General features: G+C 41.8%; 1 protein-coding gene across 1 annotated transcript; it reads right to left on the bottom strand.

Moving 5' to 3' along the window:
• Positions 1-14,981: 14,981 nt before the first annotated feature.
• Positions 14,982-16,881, bottom strand: LOC104418408 (cysteine desulfurase, mitochondrial). Its single transcript, XM_010029744.3, is given in 3 exon segments — positions 14,982-16,146; positions 16,149-16,695; positions 16,698-16,881. Coding segments are annotated over 3 exon segments (1,374 nt in total). The 5' UTR covers positions 16,809-16,881; the 3' UTR covers positions 14,982-15,430.
• Between the last annotated feature and the right edge of the window lie 679 nt (positions 16,882-17,560).

Here is a 17,560-nt window from a genome sequence, read left to right as displayed (position 1 = left end):
TTTATCTAAACAAATAAGAGCTTCGGACTTTGGAATTCTTCTATCGCGCACACTTCTTAAACAACTAAGAACGTCTTCCTTATATACTCCTTTATGCCATCATACCCGTTGGCACTTTCCAAAGGAATTCCTCCAATCTACCCGTTGACGGAATCAATTAGGAAGATCATTCGAGCTATTAAAGGAACGTGTTGATAGCCCATCAATCCTCGTTCGCCCATACAATCGGGATCTCGGTTTCCATAAGTAGAACCTTCCAATAATATTTAGACAATCATCGAATCTTCAGTCATTGAATCAAATTTGATCAATCAAAGGATTCGATACGTCTTCTCCAGCCATGAGATCTTCTCCGATGATAAGGTTAAATCCCGAACAAGACATTCAGTTCGGGATAACCTTTCTTCAACGGATCGTTGATGTCAATGAGGATAGACTTTGAGTCTTGAGTCTGGCTGTCCGGAAGTCTTCAGACTTTAACCAACAGAGTCTGCTGACCTTCAGACTAGACTGATGGAAACGTTTTGTCAACTTCAAAACTCTTCACGAGGATTTCTCCAACAATCTCCCCCTTTTTGATGGTGACAAAACCTTCCTGCAGATTTGGATAACTTTGACCTGCAAAACATTTCTCAACCACATATGCATATCTTATAGAAATAAATGGCTAATAGAATAACACTAGAATCGCAAACACGTAAAATAGGTTAGTCCAAAGATATGATTAAGCCATTCATAAGATATCAATATTGATTAATAAAAGCAGTAAAGTCAAGTCCAAGTCTAGGCGGTTCTTATCCAGACACAAAACAAAGTCAAAGTCTGTCAAAAACAAACAGCATACGCTTAAACACAATCCAACAAACAGCTTAAAAAAGATTGAAAGTTTTCAAATCATGCATCTCTCCCCTTTTGTCATCATTTAAAAAGGATGAGATGAAATTAAGATTGCTTGGGAACACGGACAAGCTGGAAATCTTCCATAGATCGAACAATGCCTTCCTCTTAAAGTCTTCCTTCACCGTACAACCTCCTCACTCTTGGCATTGGCCTGATTCGAATAGAGAGGGCTTGCATCTTTTCATTTAATGAACAGGAAGAAGCTTGACCTTCATTCTTCAAGCTTTGAACTTCGCATCCCAAGGCATAAATCTGACCTTTCATCTCCAAGAGAATATCCATGATTCTCGCGAAAATCTGCTCCATTATCAGTCCGAGTACTTGCTTCGCTCGTTCGATGGAGTAAAAGCGCACGATGGTGGATCAAAGATAATCTCGCAGTTGGGCGATGAAGCTTCATGACCTTCCTCTGGAAATTGAGAGGCATAAACATCTTCTCGGGAGTGCAGCGAGCGACTAACTCCTTCACTTTCATCCGGAAATGAAGATGTCACTCCTTTCTCCCGAACTCCCCCGTTTTCATGCCTACGTGGAGAAGAGATTTCCTCAGTTCTCCTTCTCTTCTTTCTTCTTCAGTCTTTCTTGCTCGCTTCTTGCTCGTTTCCCTTTCTTCTTCTTCCTTCTCCTTTGCTTCTCTTTCTTCTTCTTCCTTCCTTCTCCTTCGCTTCTTTCGTCCTTTGTTCCGATTCTTTCGTGGAACAGACGACTTAAGTTCTTCAAAGCCATTGGCGGAGATGGTGATGTCATCGTCATCATCTTCATCCTCAACGAGGAGAGCTCTTCTTTTCTTTGATGGAGCAGCCATGGGCTCCTTCCCTTTTCTCTTAGCGTAAGAAGAGAATTGATGAGATTTGGTAGGAGTCTTCTCCTTGAATTTCTCCAATTCCTTGCTCGGTTCCTTCGACGCATTTTGGTTACCATTTTCAGTCCTACCACCATATGATCGCATGATCGAACACAAAAGATTTTTGAGGCTGAATATTCAGATGTCTCGAATAACTTCGTAACAAGGCTTGGGTAAGGGAGTTGACCTCTGTCCTTCATCACCGCTCTATACATATGAAACATAACAAGTATGAGGGAGAGAAAACTTCTTACCACGAGAGGATGGCATACATCAACTTTGCCTCGTAACTTGACACATCGTTTTGGAAGTTGATTTCGCCGAAGGCAATTGATCACAATTTTGTGAAGCAAGATGTTGAATGCATTCATCCGTGAGTAAGTGATCTTCTCATCTTTTCTCCCGTCCTTCACGGTTCAAGTGTAGCCCAAAGCAATGGAAACTTTAATCGGTTGATATCTCGCCTCTCTCAACTTCTAACACATCTCGCCAAAGATATCCATATCCACAACATAGTCTTGTTCTTTGACATCAAGGAAAATCTATTCGCATCTAAAAAGCTAAGATTTGAATAGAAGTAAGCAGTCAATCCCGCATAAGCCTCGAGTCAAAGCAAAACTTTTCAAGTTGAAGATAATCAACTTTTCCCTCAAGTTCATTTTCACAAAGATCCAGAAAATCAAAGTCCACACTCCTAGGTTTATTACCCCACGCTTCAAGCAATTTCGAGTACATATCCTTTTGTTCCTTTGATCTAAACAAATCTCCCCTTTTTCCTTGAATTTCAGCCGCAATACCCATTTTCGGTTGAAATAGACTCGAATGATTGTCATCATCATTCCCATCTACAGATTTGGCCCCGATCCACGAGGATCACTTGGGATATTCGCAAGGGTTTCCTCACCACCCCTTTACGAGCGGTTCCCAAACTTTCCATTCTTTTCAGAAAGATATATTCGTTCCTATATCCTTTTTCTTTAACAAAATCATCAACATAGTTCAAAGGAGTACGAATTCCTTTTAAAGCACGATATAGCTTGTAGATAAAAGCAGGCTTTTGAACTCTTACGGGGTCTGCTTCCTCGATGATTTCTTCCTGATGAACAACGCCTTGAGGACTAGATGATGGAGAATGACGCTGCCGAGAATGTTGTGGGCTCGGTTGTCGATCCGGAGAAACTTCATCTTCGCAAGATCGAAGTGCGTAGGCCCCTCACTCATTCTCTCGTGGTCCCCGTTTGCGATTCTTGACGACTTTCGTGAAGAAGACATCTTTAACAAAGTGTTTGGAAGTTTCCTTGCTTGACTTTCCCTTAAAAGATGACAACTTTTGAAGATTTAACGAAGAAGACAAACGGGAATGGAAGATCGATGCTTTCTAGGGTTTTGAGAGAGAGTGAATAGAAAAGTGAAGAGAAATCGACGGTGCTCGTTCGGTTAAAAAGAAGAGTAAACAAACCGTCACAAAGGAAATAAAAATATGCCTTTTCAAAATAACTCGTCTTTATCCGCAAAAATAGTTATTTCAAAAATAACTTCCTTTTGAAAATGAATCGATGCAATATTTATGTTAATTAAATATAGCAACAATTTAAACACACCGATGATCGTACCTTTTCAAGATAAGATTGAGAGAGAAAGACTTACACTCAAGGTCGAGACAAGATCGTTGATAAAGTCTTGTAAGCTCCGAGTCCGAAAGTCTTTAGACTTTGATATCCTCATACCTCAAAATATTGAGTCTGGTCCGTATAGACTCAAATTGATTTTTCTCCAAAGGCTTCGTGAGTATATCAGCCAGCTGATTCTTTGAGTCAACAAATTGAATTGAAACATCTCCATTTTGAACGTGATCTCTAATAAAGTGATGTCGAATTTCTATATGCTTCGCTCTTGAGTGGAGAATTGGATTTTTGGTGAGGTTGATAGCGCCGGTGTTGTCGCAATTAATCTCTCGTGCATGAGTCTTCGATTTCAAAATCTCTTAGCTGTTGTTTTATCCATAGAATTTGTGAACAGCAGCTTCCAAGAGCTACATACTGCTTCGTTGTTGAAAGAGACACAAGACTTTGTTTCCTTGAAAACCAAGACACCGCCCCGCTTCCAAGCAACCGGCAAGTTCCCTCGAAGTGCTCTTTCTATCAACTCCGCAACCGGCCGATTCGCGTCCTCGAATATCCTAAGATTAAAGTCTCCTTCTTAGGATACCAAAGACCGATGCTTGATGATGAAGCGACGTATTTAATGATGCGTTTCGCAAAGACCGAGATGAGATTCTCTAGGATCCGATTGAAACCTAGCATGAGATGCAAACACTCAACAAAATATCGGTCTAGAGGCGTAAGATAAAGAAGTGATCCAATAATGCCCTCATGACTTTTGATCAACTTTCTTCCCTTCTTCATCTTTGTCTATCTTTAAAGAACTTGACATTGGAATGTCGACCTTTTGCAATTCTCCACCCAAACCTTTTGACAAGATCATTCACATATTTTTCTTGATAAATAAAAGTTCCTTCCTTCAATTGTTTTATTTGAAGACCAAGAAAGAATGTTAATTCTCCCATCATACTCATTTCAAACTCATCCCGCATAGACTTAGAAAATTTCTTGCACGATTCTCATTAGAGGATCCGAAAATAATGTCATCCACATATATTTGAACAAGTAAGAAACTTTTGTTTTCCTTCTTGATAAATAAGGTCGTATCTACTTTACCTTTGACAAAACCATTTTGAATTAAAAACTTACTCAACTGTCGTACCAAGCCCGAGGTGCTTGCTTTAAACCATACAAAGCCTTTTCAGTCCCAAGACCGAGTCCGGCTTCTTTGGGTCTTCAAACCCGGTGGTTGTTCCACATATACTTCCTCATGGATAAATCCATTTAGGAATGCGCTTTTTACGTCCATTTGGAATAACCTGAAATTCTTATAACAGGCAAACGCAAGTAATAGACGAATAGCTTCTAACTTTGCCACTGGACCGTAAGTCTCATCATAGTCTATTCCTTCTTCTTGCGTATATCCCTTGGCCACGAGTCTTGCTTTATTTTCGTACGACTTTTCCTTTCTCGTTCATCTTGTTTTTGAAAACCCATTTAGCTCCAACAATGATTTTACCTTTAGGTTTGGATGTCAATTTCAGACATCATTTATGCCGAATGTCTCGAGCTCTTCTTGCATAGCTTCAATCCAGCTTTCATCGATAAAGCTTCTTCTATGCTCTTTGGTTCAATTTCAGAAACGAGTGCCACAAAGACTAGACTCTTCTCGCCTTTTGGATCTGGTGCGAATTCCTTCATTAATTTCGCCGATTATAAGATCTTTGGGATGACTAGACTTATGCTTCCAGTTACTCGTTGATTTGTCTGGTTGATGATCTCTTTCTTTGTTTAGATCTTCACGAACATCTTGAAGCTGGTTTTCCAGAGTCTGAGATGCTTCTTGAGTTGTAGACTTTGGAGACTGAAAGTTCCGACTCTTCTTGATGAGTCTCGACTTGATTCATCTTGCGTTGAGTCTTGAAATTTGACATTCATTGACTCCTCCACAGTCTGGCTCTTCTTGTTATAGACTCTGTAAGCTTTGCTTGATATAGAATATCCAAGGAAGATACCTTCATCTGATCTGCTTTCCCAGAATACATGGAGTGCATGAATCAGTCTTTTGGTATGGCAATTTTGATAGACCTCGAACAAGCTGCTTTGATGAGATTTTGGCTAATTGCTTCATATTGACATGTCCAAGCTTTTTGTGCCATAAGCTTGCTTCGTCTTGAATTGAGATAAGACATTGCGATTTATTTGGTTTCACATCCGTAAGATAGATATTTCCATGTCTTCGACCTTAAAAGATTGAGTAGAGTCTTTACCGATTCCGGAACATGTTCCTTCTTGAAAGGAGATCTTGAAACCAGTATCACACAATTGATTAATGCTGAGAAGATTGTAATTGAGTCCTTCCACTAAGGAGACATTACTTATTGTGAGAGTGCCAATTTTCACGGTTCCAAATCCCACAATACTTCCTTTGCTATTTCCTCCAAATGAAACTTTTCCACCATTTACTTGAGCAAGCTTTATAAAACAATTTGAGTCTCCCGTCATGTGTCTTGAGCATCCGCCAAGATACCACTTTACCGTTTCTTGATGGAGACCTCGCATTTAACAAAGAGTCTCAAGCTTTCTTTGGTACCCAAATTTTCTTGGGTCCTTTGGTGTTAGTAAGATAAACAGATTAGCCCATACTTTCTTAATAGGTTTCCATACCATAGGACACTCTTTTTCAAAGTGATCCGGACTGTTGCACTTAGAACATCTCGAGAGCATTTCTACCTACGAGGTTTTACAAAGACTTTCTTGAAGTGATTTTTGTAAACCTCACTGAAAGCCTTTTCTTAATTCTTTCTTTTTACTTTAGGAAAATCAATCAAGGGAATTGTTTCTTGTCATACCTGCACCGGACTTATTGAAGTAAGGTCTTTGTGCTGAAAGAATTTTCTCAAGTTTTTCAGATCCCATAGAAAATTTCTTTGATATATTAGATAAGTCTGTTTTTAAGAAAGCATTTTCTTTTAAAAGATTTTCTTCACTTTCTTTAAGATTGGAAAATGCACAAGTCTAGACTTTTAACTTTTCTGCTAAAACATTTTCCTTTTGTTTTAGGGCTGAGTTTTCCTTTTTAGTTTGGAAATACTTTTGAGAGAAGTCTTAAGACTAACGCATAGTTCCTCAATATATTTAGAAACTTTGACAGGAATTTTAAAATTACTTGCCTCAAATTCACTTTGTCCGAGTCCGATCCTAAGTCTCGATCCAGTCCGAGTCCGATTGTGCCATCGACATAGATTGGCATATTCATTATCACTTTCTTCACATTCAAGATCACCAGTGTTTCAGCTTTGAGAGCTTTTCGAAATTTTTCAGCTTTTCTTTTCTTTTTCTTCAAAAGAGGACAGTTGGGTCCGATGTGTCCCTTTTCTTGCATTCAAAGGACTACATCTTTGTTTGGTTCCTCATCATCAATGACTTGGTCTCGCTGTCTTTGAAAGCCTTGTTTCTTTGAGTTGAACCTTCTTCCTTTTTTGTTTAGTTTTCTGAATCTTCTTATCATGAGAGCAAGCTCCTCATCGTCCATATCTTCTTCGAATCTGTAACATCGAATCATCATTTGATTTTAATGCAATGGATTTCTTACCTCTTGGATCTTCATCTTCATTGATCCTTTCCACTTCATAGGACTGAAGAGTTCCAATCAGCTCATCGAGATAGTGGCATAATTCTCTGCGTCTCTCTTATCGAAGTCTTTATGTGATTCCAATCCTTGGAGAGTCCACGCAGTAGCTTGTTTACCTTCATGGGATCGAAGTTGGTTGACATTGATTTTCAAGACCATTTACAATATCTCGAAACGACTAAACATGTCGATATTGATTCTCCCGGCTTCATTCTCAAGGCTTCGTATTGACCGAGAAGAATGTTTATTCTTGTTTCCTTCACTGACCGTTCCTTCATAGGTGATATGCATCTGTCCCAAACTTCTTTTTGATGTACCACAAGAAGATATTCTATTATATTCAGTTGGTGATAAAGCACAATATAAGGAATAAATTGCTTTTGCATCGAGTGTCTGTCTCTTGGTTATTTCTTCCCGAGACATTCCGCTGGATTCTTCGTTTCTTTTCCTCTTTCAGAGACGATGCGTGGTAGGAGTAATTCCTTTTCTACAACGTCCCATTCCGAGGATCCTTTGATCGTAGGGAAAGCTTTCATCTTGTTCTTCCAGATGTTGTAATCATTTCCATCAAAGTAAGGTGGTCGGGTATTGCTTTGCCCTTCCATCGCCCCCGGTGCTAGCATACTAGCCATGGATCTTTTACTATGAAGTAATACACTTCAAATAAAGTAAGTACAGCTCGATACCAATTGATATTGCTAGTATAAACACCTAGAGGGGGTGAATAGGCGCACAAACAATTTTTCTCAAATACGGAAGCAACAAATTGAAATACGATCGATGTAGAGAGAGTAAGGAAGAGAAAATCAAACACAGGATTTATAGTGGTTCGGCTTATTCCAAGCCTACGTCCACTCTTCCGCACCGACAGCCCCACCGGCTGGATTTCACTATGATCAAAAGAGAAGTTACAGCACAGCTTTGCCTTGATTCCACAGTGTAGATGTTCTATCACACCTCCTCAAGGTCTCTCACAAATATATACTCTCTTTTGTATACAAGTATTCGCTCAAGAGATTTATCTAAACAAATAGGAGCTTCAGACTTTGGAATTCTTCTATCGCGCACACTTCTTAAACAACTAAGAACATCTTCCTTATATACTCCTTTATGCCATCATACCCGTTGGCACTTTCCAAAGGAATTCCTCCAATCTACCCGTTGGACGGAATCAATTAGGAAGATCATTCGAGCTATTAAAGGAACGTGTTGATAGCCCATCAATCTGTTCGCCCATACAATCGGGATCTCGGTTTCCATAAGTAGAACCTTCCAATAATATTTAGACAATCATCGAATCTTCAGTCATTGAATCAAATTTGATCAATCAAAGGATTCGACACGTCTTCTCCATCCATGAGATCTTCTCCGGATGATAAGGTTAAATCCCGAACAAGACATTCGGCGGGATAACCTTTCTTCAACGGAGCGCAAAGGATCACAATGAGGATAGACTTTGAGTCTTGAGTTTGGCTGTCCGGAAGTCTTCGAGACTTTAACCAACGTAGTCCGACCTTCGACTAGATCGATGGAAACGTTTTGTCAACTTCAAAACTCTTCACGAGGATTTCTCCAACACACTCTTCTTCCCAAATTAGCCCCCGGACAAGCTCTCCGTCCAGCACCAAACGGAAGAATCTTGAAATCATCGTTATACCTTTCTCTTTGATCACCAACATTTCCAAATCGCTCTGGTATGAATTTTGCCGGTTCCTTCCAAAGCTTAGGGTCCCAGTGGATGCTCCATGAGTTCACTAATGACATGGTGTCTCTGGGCGGATGATACCAAACAACGTTGCAATTGCTTGACGATTCATGCCGTACTAAAAGCGGGGTTGGTAGAAGCAACCTCATCGTCTCGTTGAGAATTTGTTGGAGGTAACTCAGGTTCAGTAGGCCTTGGTCGTAATGAGGCGTCTTGCTTGATGTTGGCTTCGATCTCGACTTGAGCTTTCTTCAGTTTGTCTGGGTTTGGTTTAGGAGGAGAGATTGCCCATTCTAGGGCAGTTCCTGTAACCTTCGTGCCGGCATTAACTAATGCCTATATTTAAACATGTGAACATGAATTAGACATAGTTGTGCTAGTGATCATCATACGAGGTATGTTCCATGGTGGTGGTGTTGCAGTTGAGGTGCTTCCCTGCAAGGGTGCGCGAGCGGTCTACACACGCTGTAAGGAACAAGACATCGCCAAATCGGTCTACACACGATGTAAGGAACAAGACATCGCCAAATCTCTCTGTGAGACTCTGTAGGGTTCGGTGAACCGGTTCTTTGAGTAGATGGTGATGACCTAAAGTGGGTAGACCTGGACCTGGTGGAAGATGGTTCTTGCTTTCACAGTTTACATGCTTTTGAATGATTAGTTTCAAGATAAAGAGAAGGGTGAAAGATGGGAAGAAGAAGAGCGCGACTTCGAGACTTTAACTCCTCCATGATGTCTTTTGGAAATGCTCTAATCCCAAATATTTATATTGCCCTCCGAACACAACCTCTTGCATGAAATTTGTCATACATATACTATCGCAAAGCATTTTGGCCTGTAAGAGTATATTTGACCGGTTGATTTTGTATCTGCTTCCCTGCCAACACTAGACCCGTTAAACGGGTGGGTCGGGTCAGGTTTGGGTCGGGTCATAAATGGTCCGACCCAAATCGACCCATTTAACCCGTTTATGACCCATTTATTACAGTGTAAAATTTTTAACCCATACCCGACCCGACCCGTTTCCGACCCATACCCGACCCATTTAACGAAACCTAAAAAGTTTATATATATATTTTTAAAATGATATTGCTAAAATGGTTTTATACAACACAAATTTAATGGATAATTTTTATAATTTTTAAAATAATTATTTTTAAAAAAAGCGAATTTTAATTGTTTTTTTAAATTAATGTTTTATTTTTAAAATTAATTTTTTAATTATTATTATTTTTAAGAATATAATATTTCTTTTTCTTTTTTTTTTCTTTTTTTTTTTTTCTTCTTCTTCTTCGCTTAGCCGCCACGACGACAGCCCGGCGGCGGCCGGCCACGGCGAGCCTCAAGCTCGCCGCCCGGCTCGCCGACGCCGGCGAGGCTCAGATCCGGCGAGCTCGAGGCTCGCCTCGCCGGATCCTGGCGAAGCTCGAGCCTCGCCGGACGTCGGCGAGGCCTCCGCTCGCGGATCCGGGGCGAGCTCGCCCTCGCCCGACGCCGGCGAGTTCGAGTCTCGCGGATCGGCGAGGCTCGAGCCTCGCGGCATCGCCTCGCCAGATCGGCGAGCTCGAGCCGCCCGACGCCGCTCGCCGCCCGGCAAGGCGAGGCTTGCTCGGCCGGTCGCCGGCCATCGCCCCGTGCCGGCGACCGGAGGAAGAAGAAAGAAAAATAAGAAGAAAAAAATAAAAAATAAAAAAATAAAAAATAATTATAATTTCGGTTTTTATAAAAAAAATTGTAAAGTTAAAGAGAGGAGAGAGATGGTGGGATTTTGAGTGAAAATAAATAGGTTCATTTTTAATGGGTTGATAAATGGGTCATAAATGGGTCAACTCTAACCCATTTAAACCCATATATCTCGAGTCTTGACCCATTTAAACCCATTATGGGTGCTTTATGAAAGAAAGCTTGACCCATTAATGACCCATTTAACGATAAATGGGTCTATAAATGGGTTATGCAACCCATTTAACACCTCTAGCCAACACGTATCATCCTTAATCCTTTAGACTGATGTTGGAAGAATGTTATGGGGTATAGTGCTGTGCTCAACTATTGCTTCCTTCTTGTTTTCGGTCCTCATAAAACAATATTTCAAGGATTGAATAGGAACAGTGTCAAACAAGTCCTTAAACTATGATATTAGTGTTAATTTAGTTCTAAACCTTTTAACTTTATACTTATTCAATCGTCCAACTAATTTTAACGAAATATTGTAAACGTAGATATCGACTAACTTAGGTAGTATTGTCAACATTAACATAGATAATTTTTAATAATTTTTTATTTTTAATTTATTTTTCTGAATTTTTTTCTCTTTTCTTCATTCTTTCCTTCTTTTGTGGGTGACTAGCCACAAGCAATGGCACCCACCTACCATGGCCGAGCGAGGCCGAGCGAGGCCAAGCCCCGGCGAGGGTTGACCTCATTAGATTTAGCCTAAGCAAGGCCAACCATTGTCTCGATGAGGACAGCCTAGGTAAGGCCGCCCCTCCCTTGTCAAGCCGGGCGACCTCGCCAAATCTAGCCTGGCAAGTTCGACTCTTGTCAAGGCTTGACCTCGCCCTCGGCCAAGCGAGGGCCAGCCAGCCCACTTGGCCATGACTGGTGACTAGTCATCCGCATAGGGAAGAAAATAAGATAAAAAAATCAAAAAAATAAAAATAAAAAATAAAAAAATTATTAAAATATTATTAATAGTTATTCACATCAAAGACTCGCTACATAAGTCGACCATCATCCACATCAACAATATCCAACCAAAATTAGTTGGAATGATTAAATTTTTACTAAGTCAAAAGATTTAAAACAAAGTTTATACCATTAAAAATTTAAAACAAAATTGACACCAATTTAATACGTTCAGGATTTTCTCACTTTTTCCGGGATTGAACCAAACTCAGGTGGCCAGTAAAGTACCGTTTCAGTCACGGAGCAACAGAACATATATAGGGAAACAGGTTAAGTAATTTCCTATTATATAATTGCCTTGCTGTTCTCAACCCTTAGAAAGGAAGGATGTATAGTTGATGCTCACCAAAAAAATTGTCTATATCATGTTTTATTTTGCCGGGATCTGGATCCTACCGATTTAAAAGAGGACTTCAATCTTTTGACAAGCATATGCCATGACAACAGAAGTCTTAAAACCCTGTTCATGTGGAGAATCGCATGAAAACATGCTGAGGATCACGTCGTAATCAAACAGAAAAATCAAATGAAAGGAATATGTCGTCTTCTCAAGCTGAATAGACAGCCAAATGGAAGTCTCTGCATAAACATTTAAGAGAAAAGAAAGGAAACAGAACACAATCCATTGCCAGAGGTACAGGCTGTGCCTCGGAACCATCCTTCTCTTAACAAAATCTGATGCCAACACGAGAAGCAGCTAAATTAGCAGTACAGGAAACCATGCAACAGAAGACAAGTCCGTGCGGTGCCGCCCTTTTGACGTGACTTCAAATGAAGTGATTGGCAACACACAGAAATCCAGCCTTACAGTATAACCATATTGTTCGTCTGTTCATTGATTCATCGAATGCGTACTAAATTATAACTAATGATTCTGGTTGACAGTGACAAGATTAAAGCCCTAGCTAATTTTGCATCCATATCAGATCAGCACACTCTGGATGATCAACATAAGGATTTATTTTATTCTGATAAAACTCGCATATGAGGCCATTTCTCAGCTTCTCTTCCCTTGAAGGTGGATCAAGTTTATTCCATCTCAGCACTGGACAAAGCAGTCCCATCTCCTTTTTCTTTGCATTAAGTCAGTGGCAGACAACTAAACATGTTCCACAAGCTAAATTTATTCAGCCTGAGAAAGTACAATATCCAACTTCCCCGTTGAAAATGGGGAACCGGCAGAGAGGAAAAGCCATGAGATAAACATGAAGAATAAACTTCCGAATGTGATGCTTAAAAATGCCATCGAATCAAACTGGTTGCTTTGGAGAGGAGGTGTAGGACAAACTAAAAGAGCATCAACGATCAGACAGAACTAGGAATATACCAAAAATAGCAACTGGCACCTTAAATTATCTAACACCATTTAGGCTTATGAGATAAGTAGATACATATACCTCAACTGAGAAAAGATGAAAGGCATGCACCTCAATGTTGACATCAGCATACTCCACTGAGACATTCGAAGAGGACTTTTCCATCCAAGAATCATTCCAGAAATGCTACAGCTCAAACATTAGTGAATAGGAATAAGACGGCCACTGAAAACAGACCCATTATTCTCCTACGGTACTTGATTCCACTTAAAAGCCCAAATACCAATGAGGTGGAATTTGTCACTCAAGCTTCAGCATCGTATTTACATACAGAAAATTATCCCAAATGAGTCCTACACCTCAAATGCAAGCATTTAGGTAATTAATAATTTAGAAAGGTCCTAGTGGACATTTTTACTTGTTAATTGTCAAGAGCAAAAGGACTCAAATGTCTACAATGTCAGTGCTGCCCTAGCCAATAAAGCATGACCAAATTTAGAACTGAATGGAAAAAAGAAAGCGAAAGATTTAGAGGAGGAAACATAGAATTATGTTGATGGGAGTTAGCGGGGTTTCAAGAGTCTTCCACAAGAAAGCTCACATTAAGCTAAACACAACAGAGTATGTACAGACTTGAATGAGAGATGGGAACAGAAAATTCTAAGAGTTCTTGTGTAGCAGGTGAAAATATCCAGTCACAGTTATTGTTCCAAAACAACAGAATAAGGATATGCAGGTCTAGGACCTGCAGATGCAGAAAGAGAAAAGATGCAGTCAACTAGTTCAGCCTACCAATGCTTGGAGAATCAGAAGAGTGAAGATCAGGGTCTCCACCTAACTGATGAAACCCATAGCAGACAGCCATATCATTATGCCCGTGCAATATCCCCTCCAATCTGATGATAGGAAACGAACACGGTCCGAGCTATCCAGATATATTAAACATACTACTGGTCAACTAAATGAAGTACTAGACCAATTCATACCAGAATAGTATATAAATGGATTATATTATCCTGAAGATTCATCAGTCATTTGATTTACCAAACATTCAGTGTTCAATTTGCAAGCAATGCTATTGTGGCCTCATCATGCATGCTACAGATAAGTTTTAAATAATGCGAAAATTGCCATAACCACACTTAATTCCTTCTAACATGCTACAGCTTGTCCCCCAAATTGTGAAAATATCTTCCCTGTTCCAGAAACGAATGATTGCTAACAGATCAAATCTAAAATATTGCAGGCATGCCAACATCATTAAAAAGAATTGACCTACCTTTGCAGAGCTCATCTCTTACTGTCTGATTCTGTGTCAATTGCAGCTTTCTTGTTTGCTGGTCTCAGACACTTTCTCCATGTTCATTGGATTAAACTACCCAGGGAGTTGATTGTGATGCAGTTCCATCTATTTCAAGTCCAAGTATAGACCTGTGGGGTTTGGCACTTGATGGCAATGAGCTCTTCTATAACCTGAAAGTTTTTTTTTTTTTCATTTGACATTCTGAATGGATGTTAAGCACCTTGAATATATTAGGCCAAACATGGCAACTGAGAAGATGGCATCTCTTGTTTCCTGTTCTATTAGTGTTTCTTTTTTACATGAACCTGGACAATATAAAGGTAGAGACTGGGGCTAAAATATAAGACTAGGCATATAGAAAATAAAAAAAAAAAAAAAAAAATGGAAGATTGGATTGATCCCAAAGATTGATTGCTTGAGACTGCTTGGAAGTGTATTATCATCTGGAATAGTAGTCAAGTAGGACAACAGATTAGCACTAGCCATATGTCCCCAAACATAAACTTGCTAACACTGATGACTGAATTTCTTTTGGTCGTTGGAACAGTTGATAAAGTACCATGCCTTGAGAAAGCCGGTGCAAATTGGCCATGTAGCCCATTATGAACCTGACTGCAGGGTCAAGTAGGTGTGTGCTACTATAGCAGCTGCAGGGTCAAGTAGGTGTGTGCTTCTTTAGCAGGATGCGGTTCATTATTTCTGCAATCATAGGAATCACAGCCATATATCTAGCTCAATCAATCATGTTGATGGATGCATGAGCTATTAAGAAGTGATCCAGAGGCAGAAGGTACATGAGAGCCTCTTGTTTAGGATGCAAAATGATTGTCATCAAAAGAGTAGTCAGAAATAATCTTGCATTAAAATCCAGGTGAGGGGATCAGTCTCCCATTGGAGACTTCATAGTTCACGAACCATGTACACAGAACAAGAATTATTTCATCTCACATATATGTGATATTCTTCAACTGTCGAAACCTAAATTGAAGCAATGAGCAACGTCGGAATCTGTTACATGTTCAGTTCGCATGAGCAAAACCCCTGTTAACACACAAGGATGAATAATTGACGAGGTGCTCTGTCATATTCTCCAATACCAAAGTGCTTATTGAACATCAAGCTCAAACTAGCACAAATTACACTGCCCTCATGTATAGCCAGTTTATTGGTTGAACCAATTTATCCTACAAGAAACAGCAGCTAATATACTGAAGATACTGGCTACTTCAATACTTCAGATACTAAGAAAATGTGTTTTGTGATCAACATACTCAGGTAACAAACCAAAAATCTATAGAGTTCTTACACCTCTCCATTATAAGCGCAGCTCCAGCTCATGGACCAATCTTTGTCAGGACTCCAATTTCTTCATCTTTCATCACCTGTTAGGTCTCCATTCTTGTGCACATACAAAACAGCCATTGGTTTCATCCATCCAATCAATGTTGTGCCCACTGTATGCTCTTGATATCAATACCATCCTTGACCATTTCGTAAAGCGGGCTCATCTCCCTTAGCTTCTCCACCTGCTGCACCGTAAGCTCGACCGCCCTGTCAATCTCTTCCTCTGTAGTAAACCTCCCGATGCCATATCGAATTGACGTATGAGCCATGTCCTCCTCCACTCCCAACGCCCTCAACACGTACGAAGGCTCCAAGCTCGCGCTCGTGCAGGCGCTGCCACTTGACACCGCCACCTCCTTCAGCCCCATCAACAAGCTCTCCCCTTCAACGTACGCGAAGGACAAATTCAAATTACCGGTATACCTTCTCTCCATGCTCCCATTAACCACGACCCCATCGATTTTCCCCCTAATCCCATTAAGCAGCCGCTCCTGCAGAGCACTGATCCTCCTGTGGTCGTACTCCATTTCCTTCATCGCCAGCTCGCAGGCCGCGCCCATCCCGACCACGAGCGGGGTCGGGACAGTCCCGCTCCTGATGCCCCGCTCCTGACCACCACCATTCATCTGGGGCTCGACCCTTATCCGGGGCCGCCGCCTCATGTACAGAGCCCCGATGCCTTTCGGCGCGTAAATCTTGTGCCCGCTCAAGGACATCAAGCTCACATTCCACTTGTCAACGTCAATGGGGATCTTCCCCAGCGCCTGAGCAGCATCGGTATGGAAGGGAACATTGAACTCCTTGCAAATCCCCCGATCTCCTCCATGGGCTGGATGACCCCAATCTCGTTGTTCACCGCCATGACCGAGACGAGCCCGGTGTCGGGGCGGATCGCCGACCGGAGGCGGTCCAGGTCGATGATGCCGTCGGGGCCGACGGGGAGGTAGGTGACGTCGAAGCCCTCCTGCTGGAGGTGGCGGCAGGAGTCGAGGACGCACTTGTGCTCGGTCTGGGTGGTGATGACGTGGCGCTTCTTGTCGCGGTAGAAGTGCATGACGCCCTTGACGGAGATGTTGTTGGACTCGGTGGCGCCGGAGGTGAAGACGAGCTCCTTCGGGGAGGCGCCGACGAGGGCGGCGACGCGGGCGCGGGCGGACTCGACGGCGAGGTCGGACTCCCAGCCGTAGAGGTGGGTGCGGGAGTGGGGGTTGCCGTAGCGGTGGAGGTAGAAGGGGAGCATCGCGTCCAGGACGCGGGGGTCCACGGGGGAGGTGGCCTGCATGTCGAGGTAGAGGGGCCGGCCGGAGATCCGGACGCCCTTCATGACGACGCCGGAGGAGGCCTCCTCGTAGGGCTCGGCGCGGCGGCGGCGGCGGCGGCGGCGGTGGAGAGGAGGCGGCGGAGGGGCGGGGGAGGGGCGGTGGAAGGAGAGGAGCGGCGGAGGGCGGAGGCGAGGAGTTTGGAGGCCATCATGGCGATGGGTTTAGAGAGAGAGAGAGGGTGTGCGATTTTTAGGTTTTTGTGCTGCGAATTTGTGGGAGAAGAGAGAGAGAGAGAAGGAGAGAGAGGGGATAAGGACTAGGGAGAAGGGCGAGGTCACATCGGCTGGGTCGGCAGATTTTTTTGCGGCGTGGCGACTTTTGGAGCCATCCAGAGGTCCCTGGTCCCTCTCCCGGATTCCCCGCTTTGCTTTGCTTGATTTTCTTTTCCCCTAATCTACTAGGATAAGGATCCTTCTTTTTTGTTTCTTTGGAATACATTCCTTCCTTCAGAAAAGTGAAAATTAACTTTTTCCAGCTTTATTTCTCGATGCCAAATTATGAGAGTGGAAAATTTCAAATAGACTTAAAATACTCTCGTTTTTTCATATAAAAGCTTAAAATGGACTTTATTTTAAATAAAAACTTGAAGTATCCTTATTTTTTTCAAATAAAATCTGAAACAAACCTTATTTTAAATAAGAGTCTGAACTAATCTTATATGTCTCGAAAAAACAAGACTTGACCTCAAGGGCCGCCAGATCGGGGCGGGCTAGCAGACCTTGTCTATGTCTAGGAGAGGATTGCAGCCTCTCTTGATTCTGCCGGCCCTAACCTGATTTTATTGGCATTGTCGACCCTCATCGAGGCATTAGCAACCCCGTCAACAATAGGGTTGTGGCCCTAGTAGGAGGGCTAGCCCAACTAGTTAGCCCTCTCGCTTGCATTTTTTCTTTCTTTAGAAAA

Source organism: Eucalyptus grandis, chromosome 9 (assembly GCF_016545825.1).
Source record: "Eucalyptus grandis isolate ANBG69807.140 chromosome 9, ASM1654582v1, whole genome shotgun sequence".
NCBI classification, from domain to species: Eukaryota; Viridiplantae; Streptophyta; class Magnoliopsida; order Myrtales; family Myrtaceae; genus Eucalyptus; species Eucalyptus grandis.
This window is presented reverse-complemented; position numbering and strand designations above follow the sequence as displayed.